At 41.7% G+C, this 21,898-nt stretch overlaps 1 protein-coding gene and 1 pseudogene across 1 annotated transcript in view; both read right to left on the bottom strand.

Annotated features, from left to right (window-relative positions):
- Window positions 1-6,756, bottom strand: part of man1a2 (mannosidase, alpha, class 1A, member 2) — a 136,811-nt gene extending 130,055 nt beyond the window's left edge. The window contains exons 1-3 of the mRNA XM_064976489.1: window positions 6,193-6,756; window positions 5,810-5,864; window positions 4,743-5,212 (exon numbers count right to left, since the gene is read on the bottom strand). Of these exons, the coding sequence (XP_064832561.1) occupies window positions 4,743-5,056 (314 nt within the window). The 5' untranslated portion in view covers window positions 5,057-5,212; window positions 5,810-5,864; window positions 6,193-6,756. The remainder of the gene's footprint in view (window positions 1-4,742; window positions 5,213-5,809; window positions 5,865-6,192) is intronic.
- Window positions 6,757-12,836: 6,080 nt separating this feature from the next.
- On the bottom strand, window positions 12,837-21,865 carry LOC135546835 (E3 ubiquitin-protein ligase TRIM45-like; annotated as a pseudogene).
- Between the last annotated feature and the right edge of the window lie 33 nt (window positions 21,866-21,898).

Genomic DNA, 21,898 nt, shown 5'->3' with positions numbered 1-21,898 from the left:
TGCAAATAAATTCATTAAAAATCCTATAATGTGATTTTCTGGATTTTTTTTCTCATTTTGTCTGTCATAGTTGAAGTGTACCTATGATGAAAATTACAGACCTCTCATCTTTTTAAGTGGGAGAACTTGCACAATTGGTGGCTGACTAAAAACTTCCCCACTGTATGTGTATAGAGGCCCATTATCAGCAACCATCACTCCTGTGTTCCAATGACACGTTGTGTTAGCTAATCCAAGTTTATAATTTTAAAAGGCTAATTGATCATAAGATAACCCTTTTGCAATTATGTTAGCACAGCTGAAAACTGTTGTTTTGATTAAAGCATTAAAACTGGCCTTCTTTAGACGAGTTAAGTATCTGGAGCATCAGCATTTGTGGCCAAAGATTTTTCTTCTGAAACTCGTCAGTCTATTCTTGTTCTGAAAAATGAAGGCTATTCCTTCAGAAATTGCCAAGAAACTGAAGATCTCGTACAATGCTGTGTACTACTCCCTTCACAGAATAGTGCAAACTGGCTCTAACCAGAATAGAAAGAGGAGTGGTAGGCCCTGGTGCACAACTGAGAAAGAGGACAAAAACATTAGAGTGTCTAGTTTGAGAAACAGACACCTCACAATTCCTCAACTGGCAGCTTCATTAAATGGTACCCGCAAAACACCAGTCTCAACGTCAACAGTGAAGAGGTGACTCCGGGAAATAAAAATAGCAAAAAAAAATGTTTTATTGTGGTTTTTAATCACACGATTGCATTCATAATTGTTATTTGTTGTGCAATGACTGGGCTTATAAAAGCACATTTCACTCCAGTAACAGCAGTTGTGATTTTTAGGCGCTGCTATTGTGCTGTCTGACATGTGATAGGTAATTCCGCTCCTCAAACAAGACACTGTATGCTGTGTGCGTGGGATAAATAAAATACATGAAGACTAACAAAAATACACAAGCACCAATTTAATTCCACTAAAGGCAAATTAACCTATAGCCCGGTAAGAATGGCCGGTCAAATGTATTGTTGTGTTTCAACCTGCATTTAAAATGGATTAAATTGAGATTTTGTGTCACTGGCCTGCACAGTTGAATGGCTGTGATAGAAGAAAACTGAGGATGGATCAATAACATTGTAGTTACTCCAAAATACTAAACTAAATGACAGCGTGAAAAGAAGGATGCCTGTAGAGAATACAAATATTCCAAAACATGCATTACGTTTGGGGCAAATCCACACCACACTGAGTACCACTCTTCATATTTTCAAGCATAGTGCATCATGTGAAGGGTTTGCTTGTAATCGTTATGGACTGGGGAGTTTTTCAGGATACAAATAAAACAGAATAGAGCTAAGCACAGGCAAAATACTACAGGACAACCTGGTTCAGTCTGCTTTCCAACAGACAATGGGAGACAAATTCACCTTTCATCAGGGCAATAAGCTAAAACACAAGGCCAACTATACACTGGAGTTGCTTACCAAGACATTGAATGTTCCTGAATGTCCTAGTTACAGTTTTGACTTAAATATGCTGGAAAATCTGTCAAGACTTGAAAATGGCTTTCTAGCAATGAGCAAAGGACAGCAACCAACTTGACAGAGCTTGAAGAATTTTAAAAAGAATAATGTACAATCCAGGTGTGCAAAGAGCTTGACTTACCCAGAGAGACTCACAACTGTAATCGCTGCCAAAGATGATTCTAACATGTATTGACTGGGTGTCAAATTTATGTAAAAAGAGATATCTGTATTTAATTTTCAATAACTTTGTAACAATTTCTAAAAACATGTTTTCACTTTGTCATTATGGGGTATTGTGTATAGATAGGTCAAATAAAAAAGATCTGCTTTCATTTGACATAAGTCTATGAACTTCACATTGGTGCTCATGGGTCCTTTTACATGGAAATGACCCTCACTAACATGCAATGATGATGTTTTTTTCCAATGGCTGAGTCAGCTGCTTAAAATCCAAAGTCAAAAACATTTCCATGAGCTGTGAGTGACAAACACTCTAAACAAACGAATTAATTGTTATAGGTGGTTAAACGCAGTGGCCTTTCAAAACTCTTCATGTAGATAAACTATATCCCATCTCCTCAAACCGACACCTTCTTGCAATGCAAACTAACCCATCTACAGTCAGACTGAATTTTGTTTATTTCATAAATACAAAATAATAAATACTGCAGTGTTGTTTACATTGACATGTCGTGTGCCACTTATGATTTTGGTCTCGTCTCTTCCCAGACATCAAACCACAATAAATAAGCTATGGCAAATTTTCTGCCAAATTAAAATGTGCCAAAGGGGAGGGTGGTGGCAACACCAAGGTCCCTACTGAGTGAGAGGCAGAGAAAAAGCTTTAACATTTGCTACTCTACAACTAACGACTGTTTCCACAAATGTCCGCACCTTTTCGGACAAATCTGCTTTACCCACCTCTCTCATAGACAGGAAGTAAACAGGGACTCTGCTTTTTGTGATAACAATTTACAGGTAAATCAAAGCATTAAAGTAGGTTAAAGCATTATATAAGGAACAAGCTAGTTAGTAAAATCCTAAAATGCTAGTAGTGCCCTACTTTCATTCTGTGTGAAGCCATTACACACACACATATTTAAATTCCGGACTCTTGATATTGCTCGTTCTGATATTTCTGTATATTTATTTGTGAAAAAATAATTAACACCACCACTGCTCTTCACACTGAGCTGGGACTACAAGGGTGTGTGTCTTCATTCAACAGTTAAATGAGTTGAGCACAGTCAGTAGAGGCCAATGTCAGTGATATACATCCTGCACACATAGCCATTAACCAAAGGCCAGGTGTGAGATTTTAAGAGTAACCCAGATGCATTAAGGCTAGAGTAAGCTCTTACTGTGTTGGTTTCTGTGACCCTCCCTCATCTCTAGTTGTTTCCTACCTGGCTATATAGTCATGTGACACAGTGCTCAGGTTGCTCTTGAATAAGACCTGTGGACTAGAGGTCGACCGATTATGATTTTTCAATGCCGATACAGATTATTGGAGGACCCCAAAAAAAGCCGATGCCGATTAATTGGCCGACTTGTTTTATTTATTTGTATTAATGACAATTACAATAATACTGAATGAAGACTTATTTTAACTTAATATAATACATCAATAAAATAAATTCAGCCTCAAATAAATAATGAAACATGTTCAATTTGGTCTAAATAATGCAAAAACAAAGTGTTGGAGAAGAAAGTAAAAGTGCAATATGTGCCAAGTAAGAAAGCTAACGTTTAAGTTCCTTGCTCAGAACATATGAAAGCTGGTGGTTCCTTTTAACATGAGTCTTCAATATTTCCAGGTAAGAAGTTTTAGGTTGTAGTTATTATAGGAATTATTGGACTATTTCCCTCTATACCATTTGTATTTCATTAACCTTTGACTATTGGATGTTCTTATAGGAACTTTAGTATTGCCAGTGTAACAGTATATCTTCCGTCCCTCTCCTCACTCACAACGACAACAGCCACCCTCGAAGCAGCGTTACCCATGCAGAGCAAGGGGAACAACCACTCCAAGTCTCAGAGCGAGTAACATTTGAAACGCTATTAGCACGCACCCCGCTAATTAGCTAGCCATTTCACATCAGTTACACCAGTCTCATCTCGGGAGTTGATATGCTTGAAGTCATAAACAGCGCAATGCTTGACGCACAACGAAGAGCTGCTGGCAAAATTCACAGAAGTGCTGTTTGAATGAATGCTTACTAGCCTGCTGCTGCCTACCACCGCTCAGTCAGATACTTGTATGCTCAGTCAGATTATATGCAACGCAGGACACGCTAGATAAACTAGTAATATCATCAACCATATGTAGTTAGTGATTATGATTGATTGTTTTTTTATAAGATAAATGCTAGCTAGCAACATACCTTGGCTTACTGCATTCGTGTAACCGGCAGTCACCTTGTGGAGTGCAACGAGTGGCAGGTGGTTATAGCGTTGGACTAGTTAAATGTAAGTTTGCAAGATTGGATCCCCCGAGCTGACAAGGTGAAAATCTGTCGTTCTGCCCCTGAACGAGGCCGTCATTGAAAATAAGAATGTGTTCTTAACTGACTTGCCTAGTTAAATAAAGATGAAATAAAGGTGTACAAAAAATAAATATATATATATATTTTTTTTAAATCGGCCAAATCAGTGTCCAAAAATGCCCTAATTAATTGGCCATTCCGATTAATCGGTCGACCTCTACTGTGGACACACATTTTGCTGGAGATAAGGAAGAGACACACACACAGAGAGACAGAGAGAGAGATGGAGAAAGACAGAGAGAGCGAAACAGATCTATTATATACAGTGCCTTGCAAAAGTATTCAGACCCCTTGGCACATTTTATTGTGTTACAAAGTGAAATTAAAATTGATTTGTCATTGTCAAAAATCTGCACAAAATATTGTCATGTCAAAGTTTTAAAGATTAATAAAAATTAATAACATATATAGTCATTACATAAATCCTTTTAATCTCGCTTTGTAAGACAATGTGAAGAAATCAAAATACTTTTGCAAGGTACTGTAAATCCTACTGAGGGCCCAATAAGCTGTTGAGTTCTTCATATAGAGGAGTAAAGAAAAAAGGTTGCAAGTCTTCCATTTTTCTTCATAACTTTGGAGATTACACTTTTGCACTTTGTAGTACATTTCAATTCATACTGACATGTTTAAAGCAGAGGCAACAACACTAGATAGCTGCGCATTCCTCAGCATCTCTTACCTGTGTCTGTGTTCATCATGGCCCCCCTGTCCATGTATGACCACCTGTCCACCAGGATGCTTAGCCCCCTTGGGTGCCTCGATATGCGGAATCAGCACATCTTCCAAGCCCAGGTCAAAGCGCTTGTGTTTTGAGTTGTCCGGGAGGAAGAAGAAAGCCCCAAAGCATAAAGTGATGAAGGCACTGAGGATGAGGAGGAGGATAAACTTCTCCGAGAGCCTCAGAGTGGCCCTGTGGTGTGGGAAAGAGGCAGCGCCGGGTGACAGGGTGGGTATCCTGCGGCCCGACAGTGGCAGTAGAGCTGGTGTGGTCATGTTGGACTGTGGAAATGAACTCAGGATGGACAAATGTCACGGCTGTATTATCTTATGCTGTATTATCTCATTCCGGGGGCGAGTACGTGTCCAGAAATCAAGTGTTGAGATCCCTCAGTGAAGTGACTGGTCACGATTGAATTTATGTTTTTTATTCTGAAATTGAAGGAGAGAGTTATGAGGACAGAGCAGGTATATAATTGGTACATACCATAAACGCTTTGGTTCATTAGCCTGAACAATACTTGTCTGTAGAGTCAGAATAATCATCACAAAATATAACAATGAGGCTTTTAAGTCATTAACCTTACAAAAGACCTAAGAACCTCCACATCTGACTTTGGGAGTAACTGTATTTTGAATAAACACAATCTGTTAGTCCATAAGGATTAACTGCCCATACAGAATGTACTGTATTCATTGAACGCAATTATAAAGCACAAGGAAACGTTTCCAAGGAGAGTCGGCAGACCTTTATGTCAACCCGGTTTGAAAATGGAAAGATAATTTCAGGTGGGCAGGCTAAAGGATACATCAAATAGTGATACGTAGCTAGATGATGGCAAAATCACCTGCGTGAGCGCGTGATACCATCACAACATCAATGCACATCACCTCCACTTATCAGTGATATCCCTGAAATCTAATGCGATACATATTTCCATTGCAGTACCTAATATAATAGTGTAATTGTATGCAAAGTCACAATTAAAAATATCTAATAAGCATAATTGTAGAGGAAACAAATCTTACCGTGCAAATTCTGTCATTCTGATCCATGTTATTTGGTTGTGATCCGAACACTGAGCTGGATAAGCAACGACAGAATCAAAACCAACTCGAAATGTTTTGTTAATGCCTAACTAACACATATTGTAAGTTCATTTAACAGGACAGTTATTAGGCTTTCAAATAGTGAAACATTTTAATCAGATATTGTCGCATCCTCGACAAGGTTCTAATAGAGATACATTCTCCCTTGACCATTTCAATAGTAGCAAAATAAGTGTTAAAATGACAACTAGCTAGCTACTTATGTTCCTATGTTCCTGTTAAATTATGTGGTTACAAATCGGTCTTGTCTTGCTAATTTGTATGAATACTCCCAATATCCTGTATTTTATCAGCTTCCTCACCCGGGCCTGCGTCTATCGCGCAGCGTCTCCACAGAATACCAAATTCATCCACTGAAATGACAGGCTTGGCTAGCCATCTAGCTAGTTAAATGACTAATTGAGAAAAGCAATAACATTAACTTAGCTTGTCGATTAAACACATATATGGGCACCCGCAATATTGTATTGTAATATTAGCTAGCTACGTTTCTCGGATATGTTGAGGTTAGGAAAAGAGTTGGCCTGCTAAAGACTGCGCCTTTTTCTGTAAAGGCATCTGGCTAGCTAGCTACTGTTAGCAAGCTGGCTAGCTATCCTCCGGAGGCAGTCCGTTACGATATTTCGCCGATGCTGCATCACCTCAATAATGCCTTTGAGTAAATCGGTGACAGACAAGCATCCTAGTCCACCGTTTCCAAATAGCCGTTTTCAGAAATGTATTCGGGTAACTCGCTATCTATGATTTCATTTTGTAGTTTTGCTTTCCCTTTGCTCATTTCTTTCTTGATAGCTCTACACCTCTCTAAATAGCTAGCCTCTGTCAAGGGATGTTGATACTGCTGCAACTCTACAACGAACCACGGCTCCTCCCACAATCTCGAACATCGACTCCCCAGCCTGGTACATTTAGGGAGCGTCTATCAATTACTAAAGTATTTTTGCAACGTGTTTTATTTGTATTTATTTAAACTTTATTTAAATATGCAAGTCAGTTTTGCAACGTGTATGTCTGTGTGATTTAGCACTGACTGTACTTTGTAGCTAGTCCTTGTATTAAAAATATATTTGTATTGCATGTGAAAGACTACAATGCACAATGGCTGAATATGGATCTAGCAATTAGTGCTTTGCAAGGTAGCCCAGTTCAGTGTTTCCCAACCAGAGAGCTACTTGGCCTGTCCACGGGGAGTATGAAGCTCATGAGACCATTGGTTTACTGGTAAAAATGAATATGAGGGTTCGGGATGGAAGCTCATACACTCCATGAAAAATAAGTACAATTTTTGATACAATATCAACATTTCAAGATAGTAGAACATACTTATATTAAATGTTTCTTCATTTGTAATATTGCGTGGTGCTTTCAGAGGTGGCACCACATATAAATAAATCAGCTGTAAAACAGTTTTATATGGGCTATGATGGGACCAGATCTTTTTTAATCTGGTCATGGTTTTATAAAAAACTAGTCAACAACTGTGATTGGACAATATAACTAACAGGGCTGAGCTTGCTTTATGCAGGGTTGCATCATGTAGGCCTTTGCAACTGTAATTTAAAAGTTACTCACACAGTATGTCATCACTTTTCTGTTGATTGATTCATTCCAGTAAATTATTTTGGATTGATAAATCTAGGTAGTTTAGCCAACCAAAGTTTGAATTTAAACCAAATTTGATCACATTCACATTTTCTCTTCACACAAATAAATAGCCCTATTTAAGGGGATAAATATATAGCTTAGGCTATGAATACATGATGTTACCACTTTGTTTCCAATGGCCAAAGGGGATCAGAGCGCATAGGCTTCTCTAGGCTATCTGCAGCTGATCAAACTGAAGATCGGATTAATTGTGCGTGAGTTTTCAACCCTTTTGTGGCAATATTTTTTAGCAAACTGAATCAAAGGTGTTGGGACAAATGCCGGCGGCACTGCTTTCCTGATTCCTGATCTGCCACACAAGGAAATTGCCACACAATGCTACAGATTATGAAATATATCCTATATGTATGTTCTACCATCTCGAAAGGTTGACTTAATATCAAACATTTTTTACTCAGTATTAAAAATTAAAATGATGGCAAGAATGAGCTTCAATAGTTCATGGGTACTCAGGGCAGAGAAATTGAGTTGGTGGTACAGTAACCTAAAAAGGTTGGGAACCATTGGCCTAGTCCTGGAAATTCCAGACCTAGGGCACTAGGGCAACATTGAACTCTAGGGGCGCAATTTCATTTTTGAATGAAAAACGTTCCCGTTTTAAACAAGATATTTTGTCACAAAAAGATGCTCGACTATGCATATAATTAATAGCTTTGGAAAGAAAACACTCTGAATTTTCCAGAACTGCAAAGATATTGTCTGTGGGTGCCCTAGAACGGGAGCTACAGGCAAAACCAAGATGAAACGGCAACCAGGAAACCAGCAGGATTTTTGAGGCTCCGTTTTCCATTGTCTCCTTGTATGGCTGTGAATGCGAGAGGAATGAGCCTGCCCTTTCTGTCGTTTCCCCAAGGTGTCTGCAGCATTGTGATGTATTTGTAGGCATATCATTGGAAGATTGACCATAAGAGACTACATTTTCCAGGTGTCCGCCCGGTGTCCTCCGTCGAAATTGGTGCGTCTTTTTCAGCTGCTGGTATTTTTCCATGCGATTCTGAGGGGAAAGCAGGCTTCCACGAACTGCATATCAATGAAAAGATATGTGAAAAAAACACCTTGAGGATTGATTCTAAACAACGTTTGCCATGTTTCGGTCGATATTATGGAGTTCATTTGGAAAAAGTTTGACGTTGTTGGTGACTGAATTTTCTGTTCGTTTCGGTAGCCAAATGTGATGTACAAAACGGAGCGATTTCTCCTACACAAAGATGCTTTCAGGAAAAACTGGACATTTGCTATGTAACTGAGAGTCTCCTCATTGAAAACATCCGAAGCTCTTCAAAGGTAAATTATTTTATTTATTTGGTTATCTGGTTTTTGTGAAAATGTTGCGTGCTATGGTTCAAAAGCATATTTTAAAAATCTGAGATGACAGTGTTGTTAAGAAAAGGCTAAGCTTGAGAGTAGGCGCATTATTTTCATTTTATTTGCGATTTTCAGAAATCATTAACGTTACATTATGCTAATGAGCTTGAGGCTATAACTGTATACAGGTTTTTTTCATAGCCAAACGTGAACAAAACGGAGCAATTTGTCCTACACAAATAATATTTTTTTGAAAAACTGAACATTTGCTATCTAACTGAGAGTCTCCTCATTGAAAACATCTGAAGTTCTTCAAAGGTAAATGATTTTATTTGAATTATTTTCTTGTTTTTGTGAAAATGTTGCTGGCTGAATTCTAGGCTTATAGCCATGTTAGCAATCAATACTCTTACACAAATGCTTGTTTAGCTATGGTTGAAAAGCATATTTTGAAAATCTGAGATGACAGTGTTGTTAACAAAAGTCTAAGCTTGAGAGAAAATATATTTATTTCATTTCATTTGCGATTTTCATGAATAGTTAACGTTGCGTTATGCTAATGAGCTTGAGGCTATAAATAGAATCCCGGATCCGGGATTGCGCGACGCAACAGGTTAAGAAAAGGCTAAGCTTGAGAGCAGGCGCATTATTTTCATTTTATTTGCGATTTTCAGAAATCGTTAACATTGCGTTATGCTAATGAGCTTGAGGCTTTATTCACGATCCGGGATGGGGAGTATCAAGAGGTTTTAACATTGTGGGAGACAACCCATCTGCCTAGGGAGACTATTTGCAAGGCCTTCAGTTAAGGGCAAGGGAATTATGAGAAAGTGGATGTTTTTTTAAGTATTTAAAGTGAAAACGACATTGTAATTGTGTAGAAAGACATTTAGTGGCACATGATCCTAGATCCTATAAAATACACTTAGCAAATGCACTCTCTTGTTGCCTACCATTGGGCAACAGCGCACAGTCAATTATCTTCAGTCTGTCAGCTTATCAGAGTGCTGCTTTTGACCCCGACAAAATGTGTTTTCTGCCCACTTTTACACCAAGTCTGAAAATATTGCTTCAGTCTTTGACTTTAAACATAGTGTATAAGTTGTGATAATGGTTGTGTTGTCTTGTCTGCCCATTTTATAGTATGTCAGAGGGGGGCTGGAGTGAAGATTTTTTGACACATTATAAAGTAAATCCATCTTGAAACGCAGTCACGTCCTGCTGAGTGGGGGGACAGAGCCCAAGTCAGTCAGTGGGTCCTTGAGTTGCCATTAGCTCAGGCCCCACTCCGCACCACAGGGCCACTGGGCGGATTTATGTGACACCCCTTACTGAGTGAATTAGTAGTGTGGTGCTGTGGCACAAAGTGTGCCGTAATCACTGTAGAGTCTTCTTTGGAGATGTGTGTGTCACGCACACTCGCAAACTGTACATTTGAGTGGCTGGCTCTGTGCATAAAAAGACACCAAAACAAAAATGCTGAGCTGACACAAAAGGCTGACACTTTTAAAGCCATATCAAGTTTCAGAGGGAGGGGGGCCGTTTGCTTCGCTGCACCTCTTGTTATCAATGTCAGAGGTGTACGGATCATTGGCCTGGAGAGGACTCATGGTGAACTTCAAGCCCAGCAAAACAATGCAGCAAAGACAAAGTGCTTATTACAAACACTTCTAGAGAGAAAAAAAGAGTGGTGGAGGAAAAGAAACCAAGAAAGGACAAGTGGAAGAAAGAGACACCGAGGGAGATTAAAGTTTAGAACAACGAGGCCCTGGTGCAGCAAATTAAAAGGCATACTCCAGCAGGTAAACATAACATAATGAAACAGCATCTGGCTTTGGAGCGCCGTGTGAACAGGGTGGCAAATTACGATGGTTTAAATCCAGTCAATAAAGTAGAGTACCATCATACCACCCTGGGGATCTATGCCGGGGCAAGAGGATCGGCTCCCATGCTATGTCATAGAGGGTATCTGTCAAATGTATGTTCCAGTGATGATAACATGGGGAGGGGGTTGGTGAGGGTTACTCCATATCTGATGTTCCAGGCAATGGGGCGTCTCTGCCATCCTACGGTGCCAAGTACACAGATGACGATTCCCAGGTGATGTGACATGCCGAGCAGGTGTACTAGATAAAGAGAGCTCTACAAACAGAACTGGAGTGGTGGTGTTTGGAATCAGATGATCTGATGGAGACTCAGTCAGTCAGAGCAGTGTTTGTGGGGATAATTGAACTGTCTAGTATTCAGGTACTCTGGCTACCAGTTTATTTCTGTCTCTTTTAGGCCCAGGTGTCTGTAGATTCAGTCCTGTATGGCCAGGTTCACATTATTGCCTGGAGATTGCCATGGGGCACTCCACTCTCCTGTGTGATGTGGGGTCAATTTAGAGCTATGTAAGTACATTAGTGTGATGATATGGCTCTGGCCCTTTTCTGAAATCAGGTTACACTGTGTTCAGAGTGACCCGTTGTCAGTCTTTATTTATGTCACACACACACACACACACACAAAGAAAATGATCTCTGACTCCACTCATCGCATCATGGAACATTATCTACAATGCAGTTGATTCTTCCTGCTCAGCGCACTCTATCTGGCCTGTGTGCCGTATCCATCTTGTCCAAAGGGGATTTACTAATATGTTCTGCAATGTACATGCATAATAGAGGTTGAACTAATATAAACAATTTTAAATAAATTATTCAAAATTCATCATGGATAGACTCTACTCTAATTCCATCACCGTACATTTATAATTATAAACCGCTCTGGGTTCATGTACTTTTAAATTACCCCTATTTCAACATTTGCAATGATGAAGAACTTGTGGTTCATCTCTTGGAGCCCTGAGATGAAGAGCCTATCAGAGTATGACGTCATTCACAGGGTTGTCGTAGCGATATGTCGTGGCAAGCTCTTTACAGGAAGGATAAAGATGGAGTCATCACCTCACACACACAAATATGCAAAAGATCGATGAGTGATGGTCACAACTCAGCACACCAACAGAAAGGGGGAGAGTCTGTGAATGAACCAGGTAGATTATTTGTGAGAGAAGGAATAAAAATACAAGGAGGAAGACAAAGGAGCGGAATGAGGGAGTGTGAGACAAATTATTGTCCATCATATTTTTCTGTTATGTTGTATTAGAAGAGGTTTTTAAGCTTACAAGACACGTTGTCTCAGTTTCCAATCATGGGTTTAAAGCGTTTATGTGGGACATAAACCTCTTCTCTCCCGGGTCCACTCCGCAGACAATGGTTTAATGTGTAATTGTAATGTGATTTCAACACTTGTGTTCTCGAGATCAGGTAACAGAGGTTAGTATTTGAGTCATCCACCCCCTCAACATCATCATTTCTAAAGATCTTTACACCTCCCTGCTCCCACCAAACAACTGTACAGGGAGGAGGGTCAGCTACCTCAGGGAGGGTGAGAGTGTGTTTGTTTGTTAAGTCTAACACAATGATGCCAGTAGTACAACAGCTTTTCAACCAACATGTAGTGGTACAGCTTCCACGTAGGCAACATCAACAACTGTACAACAAACTAAACATGATAATGGTGATTACATTATTACTCAATTCCAATACAGCGTAATTAGATAGGTATCACGCTTGATTTGGCACTGTCCCCACTAATAAGTATTCTCTAAGACGCTCATGTGTCATGGAATATTTCCATTAAAATAGTATGATAGGCTGAAGTTAGCGTGAATAGCACACTACTGTCATCAAGTGGTGGAGAATGGAACTGCAGTGACAACAACCTTTCAGCCTATTATTCTAAACCATGACAACATTTATTATGAATGTTATGCTTTGTATTCAGGACGGAAATTATATAACTGTTGCTAATATTGTACTGACGATCATCAAGGGATTTTTTTAAGATGAAAGAGAATGGACTTTGAATTACATTCATTCTTCTCACTTTTATCCCCAACTGTACCACTTCTTTCCCACTATTTTGTTAATCATCTGAAATGGTTGATTTGTAGACCCATGTCTGATGGTGTTAGGGGTGTCATGGTCCTGTCCCCCAGAGCTGAACTGTCCTCAGATGGCCCCGAGGCGAGCCTGACCCCCCCCCCCACTGCCGTTATCACGCTCTGGGGCAGGCAATCGGATGCCTCCACCACACTGCCACAGCACGACCAGTGGGGCTTACCGGGGAGACCCTTATGGCTGTGACCACAGCCCCGGAACCCTCCTGCGCACACATAAGGCAAGAGTGTTAATATTCATATTATTATAATATTCAATATTCATGATATTTTCAGAAACGAGTAAGAGATTAAAAGCAAAGCCTTCGTGGCCGTTGTGCAAATACTTAGTAAATCTGTCTGGTGCTTAATGTCATGGTGGACAGCGAACACACACTTCTCGACTGACAGATACAGACTCATGTCTGCACAGAATAAAATAAAGTGGTGATCCTAACTGACCTAAAACAGGGAATTTTTACTAGGATTAAATGACAGGAATTGTGTAAAACTGAGTTCAAATGTATTTGGCTCAGGTGTATGTAAACTTCCAACTTCAGCTGTACCTAGCATTCTGCTCCTGTAGTAGCCTTTACTCTGCTGCACCTACTTGGCACACTTCCCATAGAGGACATACCTAGCATTGTCCCTACACCAGTACTAGATGTGGCCTCGCCATTGAGATCCACAGATAAGTGTATATAATATTTCCCATTTCAAACATACCTAGCCAAGTACTCTGTAGTCTGCTGTACCTACCTGGTATGGTGCCGGTACAACCACAGCGCGCCTCCTTAGAACCCCCACTGGAACAGAAAGAACAACAGTGGAACGTTCCACAGTGCCGCTGGACCTTTCTCTTCACATTTAGGACAAAAGGGGAAACGTGGCTTAGAAAGGAAGTGAAAAGAAATGAATGACAGAAATGAGAGTAAGAATAATTGAATACAAAATGGAAATACAGGGCCATGCTGACCCCTGACCCGGGGTTGGTCCCACACAGAGTAGGACCCTGGCTCTACAGGGGTGTAGGAGATGGAATAGTTATCCACCACCGCCACCTCCAGTCTGCTGCAGAGAACACAAGTAACCCTTTTCTTAACACCAACAGATATAATGTATTATGATGTAGTTATAAGGAACAGTAAAATGTTCAAACCTTGTATGACCCCTTTATTAAAGCATACATTAACACACACATGTATACACCCATACTCACACACACACACACACTCACAGCCAACGCTGCTGTCCCATGTACACAGAGACTACAAAGCACAACCCCTTTTTGCCCTCAGAACAGCCTCAATTCATCGGGGCACGGACACTACATCGGTGTCGAAAGCTTCCACAGGGATGCTGGCCCATGTTGACTCCAATCCTTCCCACGGTTGTGTCAAGTTGGCTAAATGTCCATTGGGTGATGGACCATTCTTGATACACATGTGAAACTGGTTAAGCGTGAAAATCCCAGCAGCGTTGCAATTCTTGACACAAACCGGTGCGCCTGGCACCTACTACCATACATACCCTGTTCAAAGACACTTCAATCTTTTTTCTTGCCCATTCACCCCCTGAATAGCACACACATACAATCCATGTCTAAATTGTCTCAAGGCTTAAAAACCCTTCTTTAACCTGTCTCATCCCCTTCATCTATACTGATTGAGGTGGGTTTAAAAAGTGACATCAACAAGTGATCATAACTTTCAACTGGATTCACCTGGTCAGTCTATGTCATGGAAAGAGCAGGAGTTCATAATGTTTTGTACACTCAGTGTGTATAAAGACATTAAACACTGGACACGTCCTGTTTCTTTTATACTATTTTTCACACTGTGTATTCAAATACAATGCCTTCAGAAAGTATTCATACCCCTTGACTTACTCCTTATTTTGTTGTGTTACAGCCTGAATTCAAAATGGATTAAATATCCCCCCCCCCCCCCCCACCTACATACAATACCTCATAATGACAAAGTGATAACATGTTTTTAGAAATTGAGGCAAATTCATTGTAAATTAAATACAGAACATTCACTGTCTTCATAAGTATTCCCACCTTTGAGTCAATACTTTGTAGAAGCAGCGTTGGCGGCAATTTAAGGTGTGTCTTTCTGGGTAAGTCTCTAAGAGCTTTCCACACCTGGATTATGCAACAGTTGTCCATTATTATTTAAAACATTCTTCAAGCTCTGTCAAATTGGTTGTTGATCATTGCTAGGCAACCATTTCAGGTCTTGCCATAGATTTTCATGTAGATTTAAGTCAAAACTGTTACTCGGCCACTCAGGAACATTAACTGTCTTTTTGGTAAGCAACTCCAGTGTAGATTAGGCCTTGTATTTAGGTTATTGTCCTGCTGAAAGGTGAATTCATCTCCCAATTTGGCCTGTGCTTAGCACCATTACGTTTCCTTTTTGTCCTGAAAAACCTCCTAGTCCTTAACTATTACAAGCATACCCATAATTTGATGCAGCCACCACTGTGCTTGAAAATATGGAGAACGGTACTCAGTAATGTGGTGTTTTGGATTTGCCCCAAACATAACACTTTGTATTCAGGACATAAATTTCATTGCTTTGCCAAATTGTTTGCAGTATTACTTAAGATTCTTACTGCAAACAGGATGCAAGTTTTGGAATATTTTTATTCTATACAGGCTTCCTTCTTTTCACTCTGTCATTTCGGATAGTATTGTTGTGTAACTAAAATGCTATTGATCCATCCTCAGTTTTCTCCTATCATAGCCATTAAACTCTGTAACTGTTTTAAAGTCACCTCATGGTGAAATCCCAGAGCGGTTTCCTTCCTCTCCGGCAACTGAGTTAGGAAGGACATCTGTATCTTGTAGTGTTGCGTTGTCTCTCTTGTCATGATGTGTGTTTTGTCCTATATTTATATTTGATTTATTTTACATTTTTAATCCCTGCAGGAGTCCTTTTGCCTTTTGGTAGGCCGTCATTGTAAAAAAGAATTTGTTTTTAACTGACTTGCCTAGTTAAATAAAGGTTAAATAAATCAAACAAAAATCTTTGTAGTGACTGGATGTATTGATACACAATCCTGAGGGACCTTACAGACAATTGTATGTGTGGGGTACAGAGATGAGGTAGATATTCAGAAATCATATTATAAACTGGTTGGTTTGAACCCTGAATGCTGATTGGCTGAAAGCCGGGGTATATCAGAGTGAGCCCATGCAACTTATTATGTGACTTGTTAATCACATTTTTCCTCCTGAACTTATTTAGGCTTGAATACTTATTGATTCAAGACATTTCAGCTTTTAAGTTGAATGAATTTCTAAAAAATGTCTAAAACAAAATTCCACTTTGACATTACGGAGTACTGTGTGTTGGCCAGTGATGAAAAAATCTAAATTGAATACATTTGAAGTAAGACAACAAAATGTGGAAAAAGTTCTGAATCTGAGTACTTTCTGAAGGCACTGTACTGTTTTCTTACACAGCTCATTCTATTTTATCTGTACATTACATTTTAGTTACACTGTTTAGACACACCACGTATTTATATATACTCTATTATTGACATGGCTCACTGTAATATAACTACTGCTGTACATATTTTTTTATTTTTTTATTTAACGAGGCAAGTCAGTTATGAACAAATTCATATTTACAATGACGGCCTAGGAACAGTGGGTTAACTGCCTTGTTCAGGGGCAGAACGACAGATTTTTACCTGGTCAACTCTGCGATTCGATCTAGCAACATGATTTTGATTCTATTTTTTATCACATCATGATCGTGACTAAATAGCACCTACTGGAATAATCAAGACCTTGATTAACTCAATCAGATGTGTTAGCTGGGACGGAACAAAACCCTGCACACCCAGTACTACAGACAAAGAGGTAGATGTGCATGCTGCAGATCAGATGGTTCCTCACCTGTCTTTCTTCTCCTTGTGGACCATACTGACCAGGACAGCCTCTCCTCCTCGACCCATCTGCTCTCCAGCAGTCTCTACACACCAGGGTAAACTCCACTCTCTGGCCCTCCCTGCCGTGTTGCAGACCTGGGAACAGGTTAGAGGTCAGTCTCTCTCTCTCACACACGCACATACCCCTACACACATAAACATTCTCCTCTGAGCGCTTACACAAGTTGTTTGCCCCTGGATACATGGTGTGAAAGACCATTTAGGGGAACACTTTAGTGGAAGGTACAGTATATAAGCACATACAGTGGCTTGTGAAAGTATTCACCCCCCTTGGCATTTTTCCTATTTTGTTGCCTTACAACCTGGAATTAAAATAGATTTTGGAGGGGGTTGTATCATTTGATTTACACAACATGCCAATCACCTTGAAGATGCAAAATATTTTTTATTGTGAAACAAACAAAAAAATAAGACAAAAAAACTGAACTTGAGCATGCATAACTATTCACCCCCCCCCTCCCCTCCCCTCCCCCCACCTTTGGCAGCAATTACAGCTGCAAGTCTCTTGGGTTATGTCTCTATAAGCTTGGAACATCTAGCCACTGGGATTTTTGCCCATTCTTCAAGGCAAAACTGCTCCAGCTCCTTCAAGTTGGATGGGTTCTGCTGGTGTACAACAATCTTTAAGTCATACCACAGATGGGATTGATTGGATTGAGGTCTGGGCTTTGACTAGGCCATTCCAGGACTTTTAAATGTTTCCCCTTAAACCACTGGAGTGTTTCTTTAGCAGTATGCTTAGGGTCATTGTCCTGCTGGAAGGTGGACCTCCGTCCTAGTCTCAAATCTCTTGAAGTCAAACAGGTTTCCCTCAAGAATTTGCTTGTATTTCGCGCCATCCATCATTCCTTCAATTCTAACCTGTTTCCCAGTCCCTGCCGATGAAAAACATACCCACACCATGATGCTGCCACCACCATGCTTCACTGTGGGGATGGTGTTCTCAGGGTGATGAGAGGTGTTGGGTTTGCGCCAGACATAGGATTTTTCTTGATGGCCAAAAAGCTCAATTTTAGTCTCATCTAAGCAGAGTACCTTCTCCCATATGTTTGGGGAGTCTCCCACGTGCCTTTCGGTGAACACCAAATGGGTTTGCTTATTTTTTTCTTTAAGCAATGGCTTTTTTCTGGTCACTCTTCTGTAAAGCGCAGCTCTGTGGGGTGTGCAGCTTAAAGTGGTCCTATGGGCAGATACTCCAATCTCCGCTGTGGAGCTTTGTAGGGTTATCTTTGGTCTCTTTGTTGCCTCTCTGATTAATGCCCTACTTACCTGGTCTGTGAGTTTTGGTGGGCGGCCCTCTCTTGGCAGGTTTGTTGTGGTGCCACATTAATTCAATTTTTTTATTGGATTTAATGGTGCTCCGTGGGATGTTCAAAGTTTATAATATCTTTTTATAACCCAACCTTGATCTGTACCACAACTTTGTTCCTGACCTGTTTGGAGAGCTCCTTGGTCTTCATGGTGTCGCTTGCTTAGTGGTGTTGCAGACTCTGGGGCCTTTCAGAACAGGTGTAAATATACTGAGATCATGTAACACTTAGATTGCACACAGGTGGACTTTATTTAACTAATTATGTGACTTCTGAAGGTAATTGGTTGCACCAGATCTTATTTAGGAGCTTCATAGCAAAGGGGGTGAATACAAATACACGCACCACTTTTCAATTTATTTATTTTTTGAAACAAGTTATCTTTTTAATTTCACTTCAACAATTTGGAATATTTGGTGTATGTCCATTGCATAAAATCCAAATAAAAATCTATTTAAATTACAGTTTGTAATGCAACAAAATAGGAAAAATGCCAAGGGGGTGAATACTTCTGCAAGGCACTGTATACCCACAGTCTTGTCTATGGTCTCTAGAGACACTGGCCGTGTGTGCTCCAGTGAAAGCCGTGCACCGTGGCTGTCACACTGCACCAGCAGCTGTTGCTCTCAACACAGTTTACTGCTTCACCTGTCCTATAGGCCTACTAGAGTGGGCCAAACCGCTGACTTAAATCTCTTATCTCAGAGCCTGTGTAGTTTTCACAGACATGAACAAAGGCACACATTTACAAATATGTTTGATAGGAATGGCTTAAGCCTGGATTTTCTGATGTGTCGATACTAAAGCCCTGTGTAAATTTCAGCTTTCCATATAAACGTTAAACATGGGCACTAATCCTAAAACAGCCTTACTCTCAGGCACAAGAACTTGGAAAGTAAAGAAACAGTGACCTGGGCTGCAGGTTCTTTCTCCAACCTTATAACAAACAGTCTTCAAGCTCTGTGACAGGCAGAAAGACAAAACACACACACCTGCATTATGGATTAACATTACATGAATACGACAAAGTCAGTTTACTTTGACACAGAGAGATGGTTTCTCAGAAGCCTCTATTTGCTATAGCCCTGCATCCCCAGCACAGCTCAACAGGCAACCATTAGTCACAGCAGAGAATAGCTGTTTGCACTATCACAGCGGGCATGCTGCTACAGAGTGGTGTGTGAGTCTCAAATACCTGTCATCTGACAAAGGAAATGCCTGCCACTTTAAATGTTTCCACAGAGACAAGGAATGTCACCCGGTAGTTACCCCCTACATACCATTGCCTCAGGGCGGTGTGTGTGTGTGTGTGTGTGTGTGTGTGTGTGTGTGTGTGTGTGTGTGTGTGTGTGTGTGTGTGTGTGTGTGTGTGTGTGTGTGTGTGTGTGTGTGTGTGTGTGTGTGCGCGCACGTAGGTCTGTGGAAAAAAAGCATCACCTGAACATTTTACCCCCAAGAAATGTCTGAACTCAAGCCCCAAGCCTCTGTAACCAGTCCGGGGTCAAGACTTAGGAATCATTCCCTCACCCCAATAGTTTCTACTAGAAGTCCATAGAAAACAGAGAGGATAGTATGAAGAAAAAATTGACTATAGTTAAAGAGAACTTCATGGCTGTTAAAAATGGGACAGTGGAACTGTCTCGGAAGTAGGGGCTAAGGGAAATAGGGTGTAGGAGGCGGGGCTAAGGGTTGTTTCAGGCCTTGGTCTGGGTCTCACCTTCCCCCTCGATGGTACACCTGCTGAGCTCCAGTGTCTTTGCGTGGATCACCCCCACCACCGGGTACCCCCCCACCTTCCCTGCACTCTCACGTGTCAGGAAGCAGATACTGCTACCATTATCGGGGCGATGGTTGCTGGGTGGGGGTCGTAGTCAGTCTCCACCAGGCCGCCCAGCCTGCGGAGGGTCACGCCCTTGGCGCTCAGGATCTCTGAGTCCGACCCGCACATCAGCAACCGCTCTGTGAATGCTATCCCCCCACGGGCGTCTGACAGGGCCTGCTGTAGCTGAGCCCTTTGTAGGTGGAGCTGGTTCCTGCACTGCAGACGCAGCTCCACTAAACGCCGTAGCAGCGACAGGCAGTGTGACTCCACAGCACTAGCGTAGCCCCTCGCAAAGGAACGCACCTCATCTGCCGTCGCATCCATCCTGGCCTTCAAGACGTCCTGGGATAGGTCCACCTTCCGCTGCGACTCCTCCGGTAACCAGCTCCCGGATACAGTCCCCATGGCGGTCGATGACGTCACGTGTCGGGAGGCAGTAGTGGTCACGGTGGAAGGTGGCGGCACACTCCAGGCAGATGGGCAGGTCGCAGATCTCACAGAAGAGACGCAGCTCCTGACCGGGGTGGAGGGAACACAGGACGGGCCGAGAGAGACGATCCTGGGTCTTCAGGTCCTCCAGACATTCGACGGTGTGAGTCGACGTCCTCTTCTGTCTCCTGGGGAGGATAGGAAGATGGATATGGTGAACTCATATGGTAGATCACAATAAACCACACAGTAATTACATGCCTATGTAATTACCATGTTATAATCATTTCAAAGCTAAAACAAACCCCATTAAAGCCCTTTTTACTAGTTAACTTGCAACAAATTGGAACATTGGTCATGACTCATGAGTTTGGCCTACAAATTCTTGCACTCACCTTTGTGCTTGACAACAGAACTCACAAAGGTTGACACAGCTCACACAACGTTTCTCTGTGTCCCAGTCGCTGCACAGCTCACACAACGTTTCTCTGTGTCCCAGTCGCTGCACAGCTCACACAACGTTTCTCTGTGTCCCAGTCGCTGCACAGCTCACACAACGTTTCTCTGTGTCCCAGTCGCTGCACAGCTCACACAACGTTTCTCTGTGTCCCAGTCGCTGCACAGCTCACACAACGTTTCTCTGTGTCCCAGTCGCTGCACAGCTCACACAACGTTTCTCTGTGTCCCAGTCGCTGCACAGCTCACACAACGTTTCTCTGTGTCCCAGTCGCTGCACAGCTCACACAACGTTTCTCTGTGTCCCAGTCGCTGCACAGCTCACACAACGTTTCTCTGTGTCCCAGTCGCTGCACAGCTCACACAACGTTTCTCTGTGTCCCAGTCGCTGCACAGCTCACACAACGTTTCTCTGTGTCCCAGTCGCTGCACAGCTCACACAACGTTTCTCTGTGTCCCAGTCGCTGCACAGGTCACATACCACAGAGTTTTTGCTCATCCGCGTTTCCAGAAACACTTCTTCCAGGGCCAAGTGGTCAGTGATCAGCCATTCTACCACGGACAACGGGATGTCCACCTCAGAGTCACACTCAGGACAGAAACCCGTGACGGCAGAGGAGGGCGACTCGCCTTCCAGATGTACCGCTTTGCCATTGTGTACACCAGGCGACACCGAAAACGGTTCCAGTTGACGAACGCAGCCTGCGCAAAAAGTGTGTAAACACGGCAGAATTTTAGGCTCACGATATCAACGTCTACAAACGCTGCCCTCGCATTGACCACGACTCCCCCCTTATCTCCGTTGTTAGAGCTCGGGTTTGTGGTCGGGGTTGGCGGGGAATCCACATGGTCCTTCAACTTTTTGTCTGTAGGTGACATGGTCTTTTTATAGTCTTGTCTCGTTGTTTTCAAAACACTTTGTTACAGGTTTTTGTTGAAGAATTTACCGGTGTCCGAAATCGACCAAGCCTATTTGAAAAGAATCCGGCTTGCCCCACCACCACAGAAAGCACTAAGCTAGGCTGAAGCACCTGCATTTGGGAGCTGCCTTACTCAAGAAAAAAAAAGAG

The sequence above is a fragment of the Oncorhynchus masou genome, chromosome 10 (genome assembly GCF_036934945.1).
Source record: "Oncorhynchus masou masou isolate Uvic2021 chromosome 10, UVic_Omas_1.1, whole genome shotgun sequence".
NCBI lineage: Eukaryota > Metazoa > Chordata > Actinopteri > Salmoniformes > Salmonidae > Oncorhynchus > Oncorhynchus masou.
Note: the sequence above shows the minus strand (reverse complement) of the source record. Positions and strands in the feature narration are given on the sequence as shown.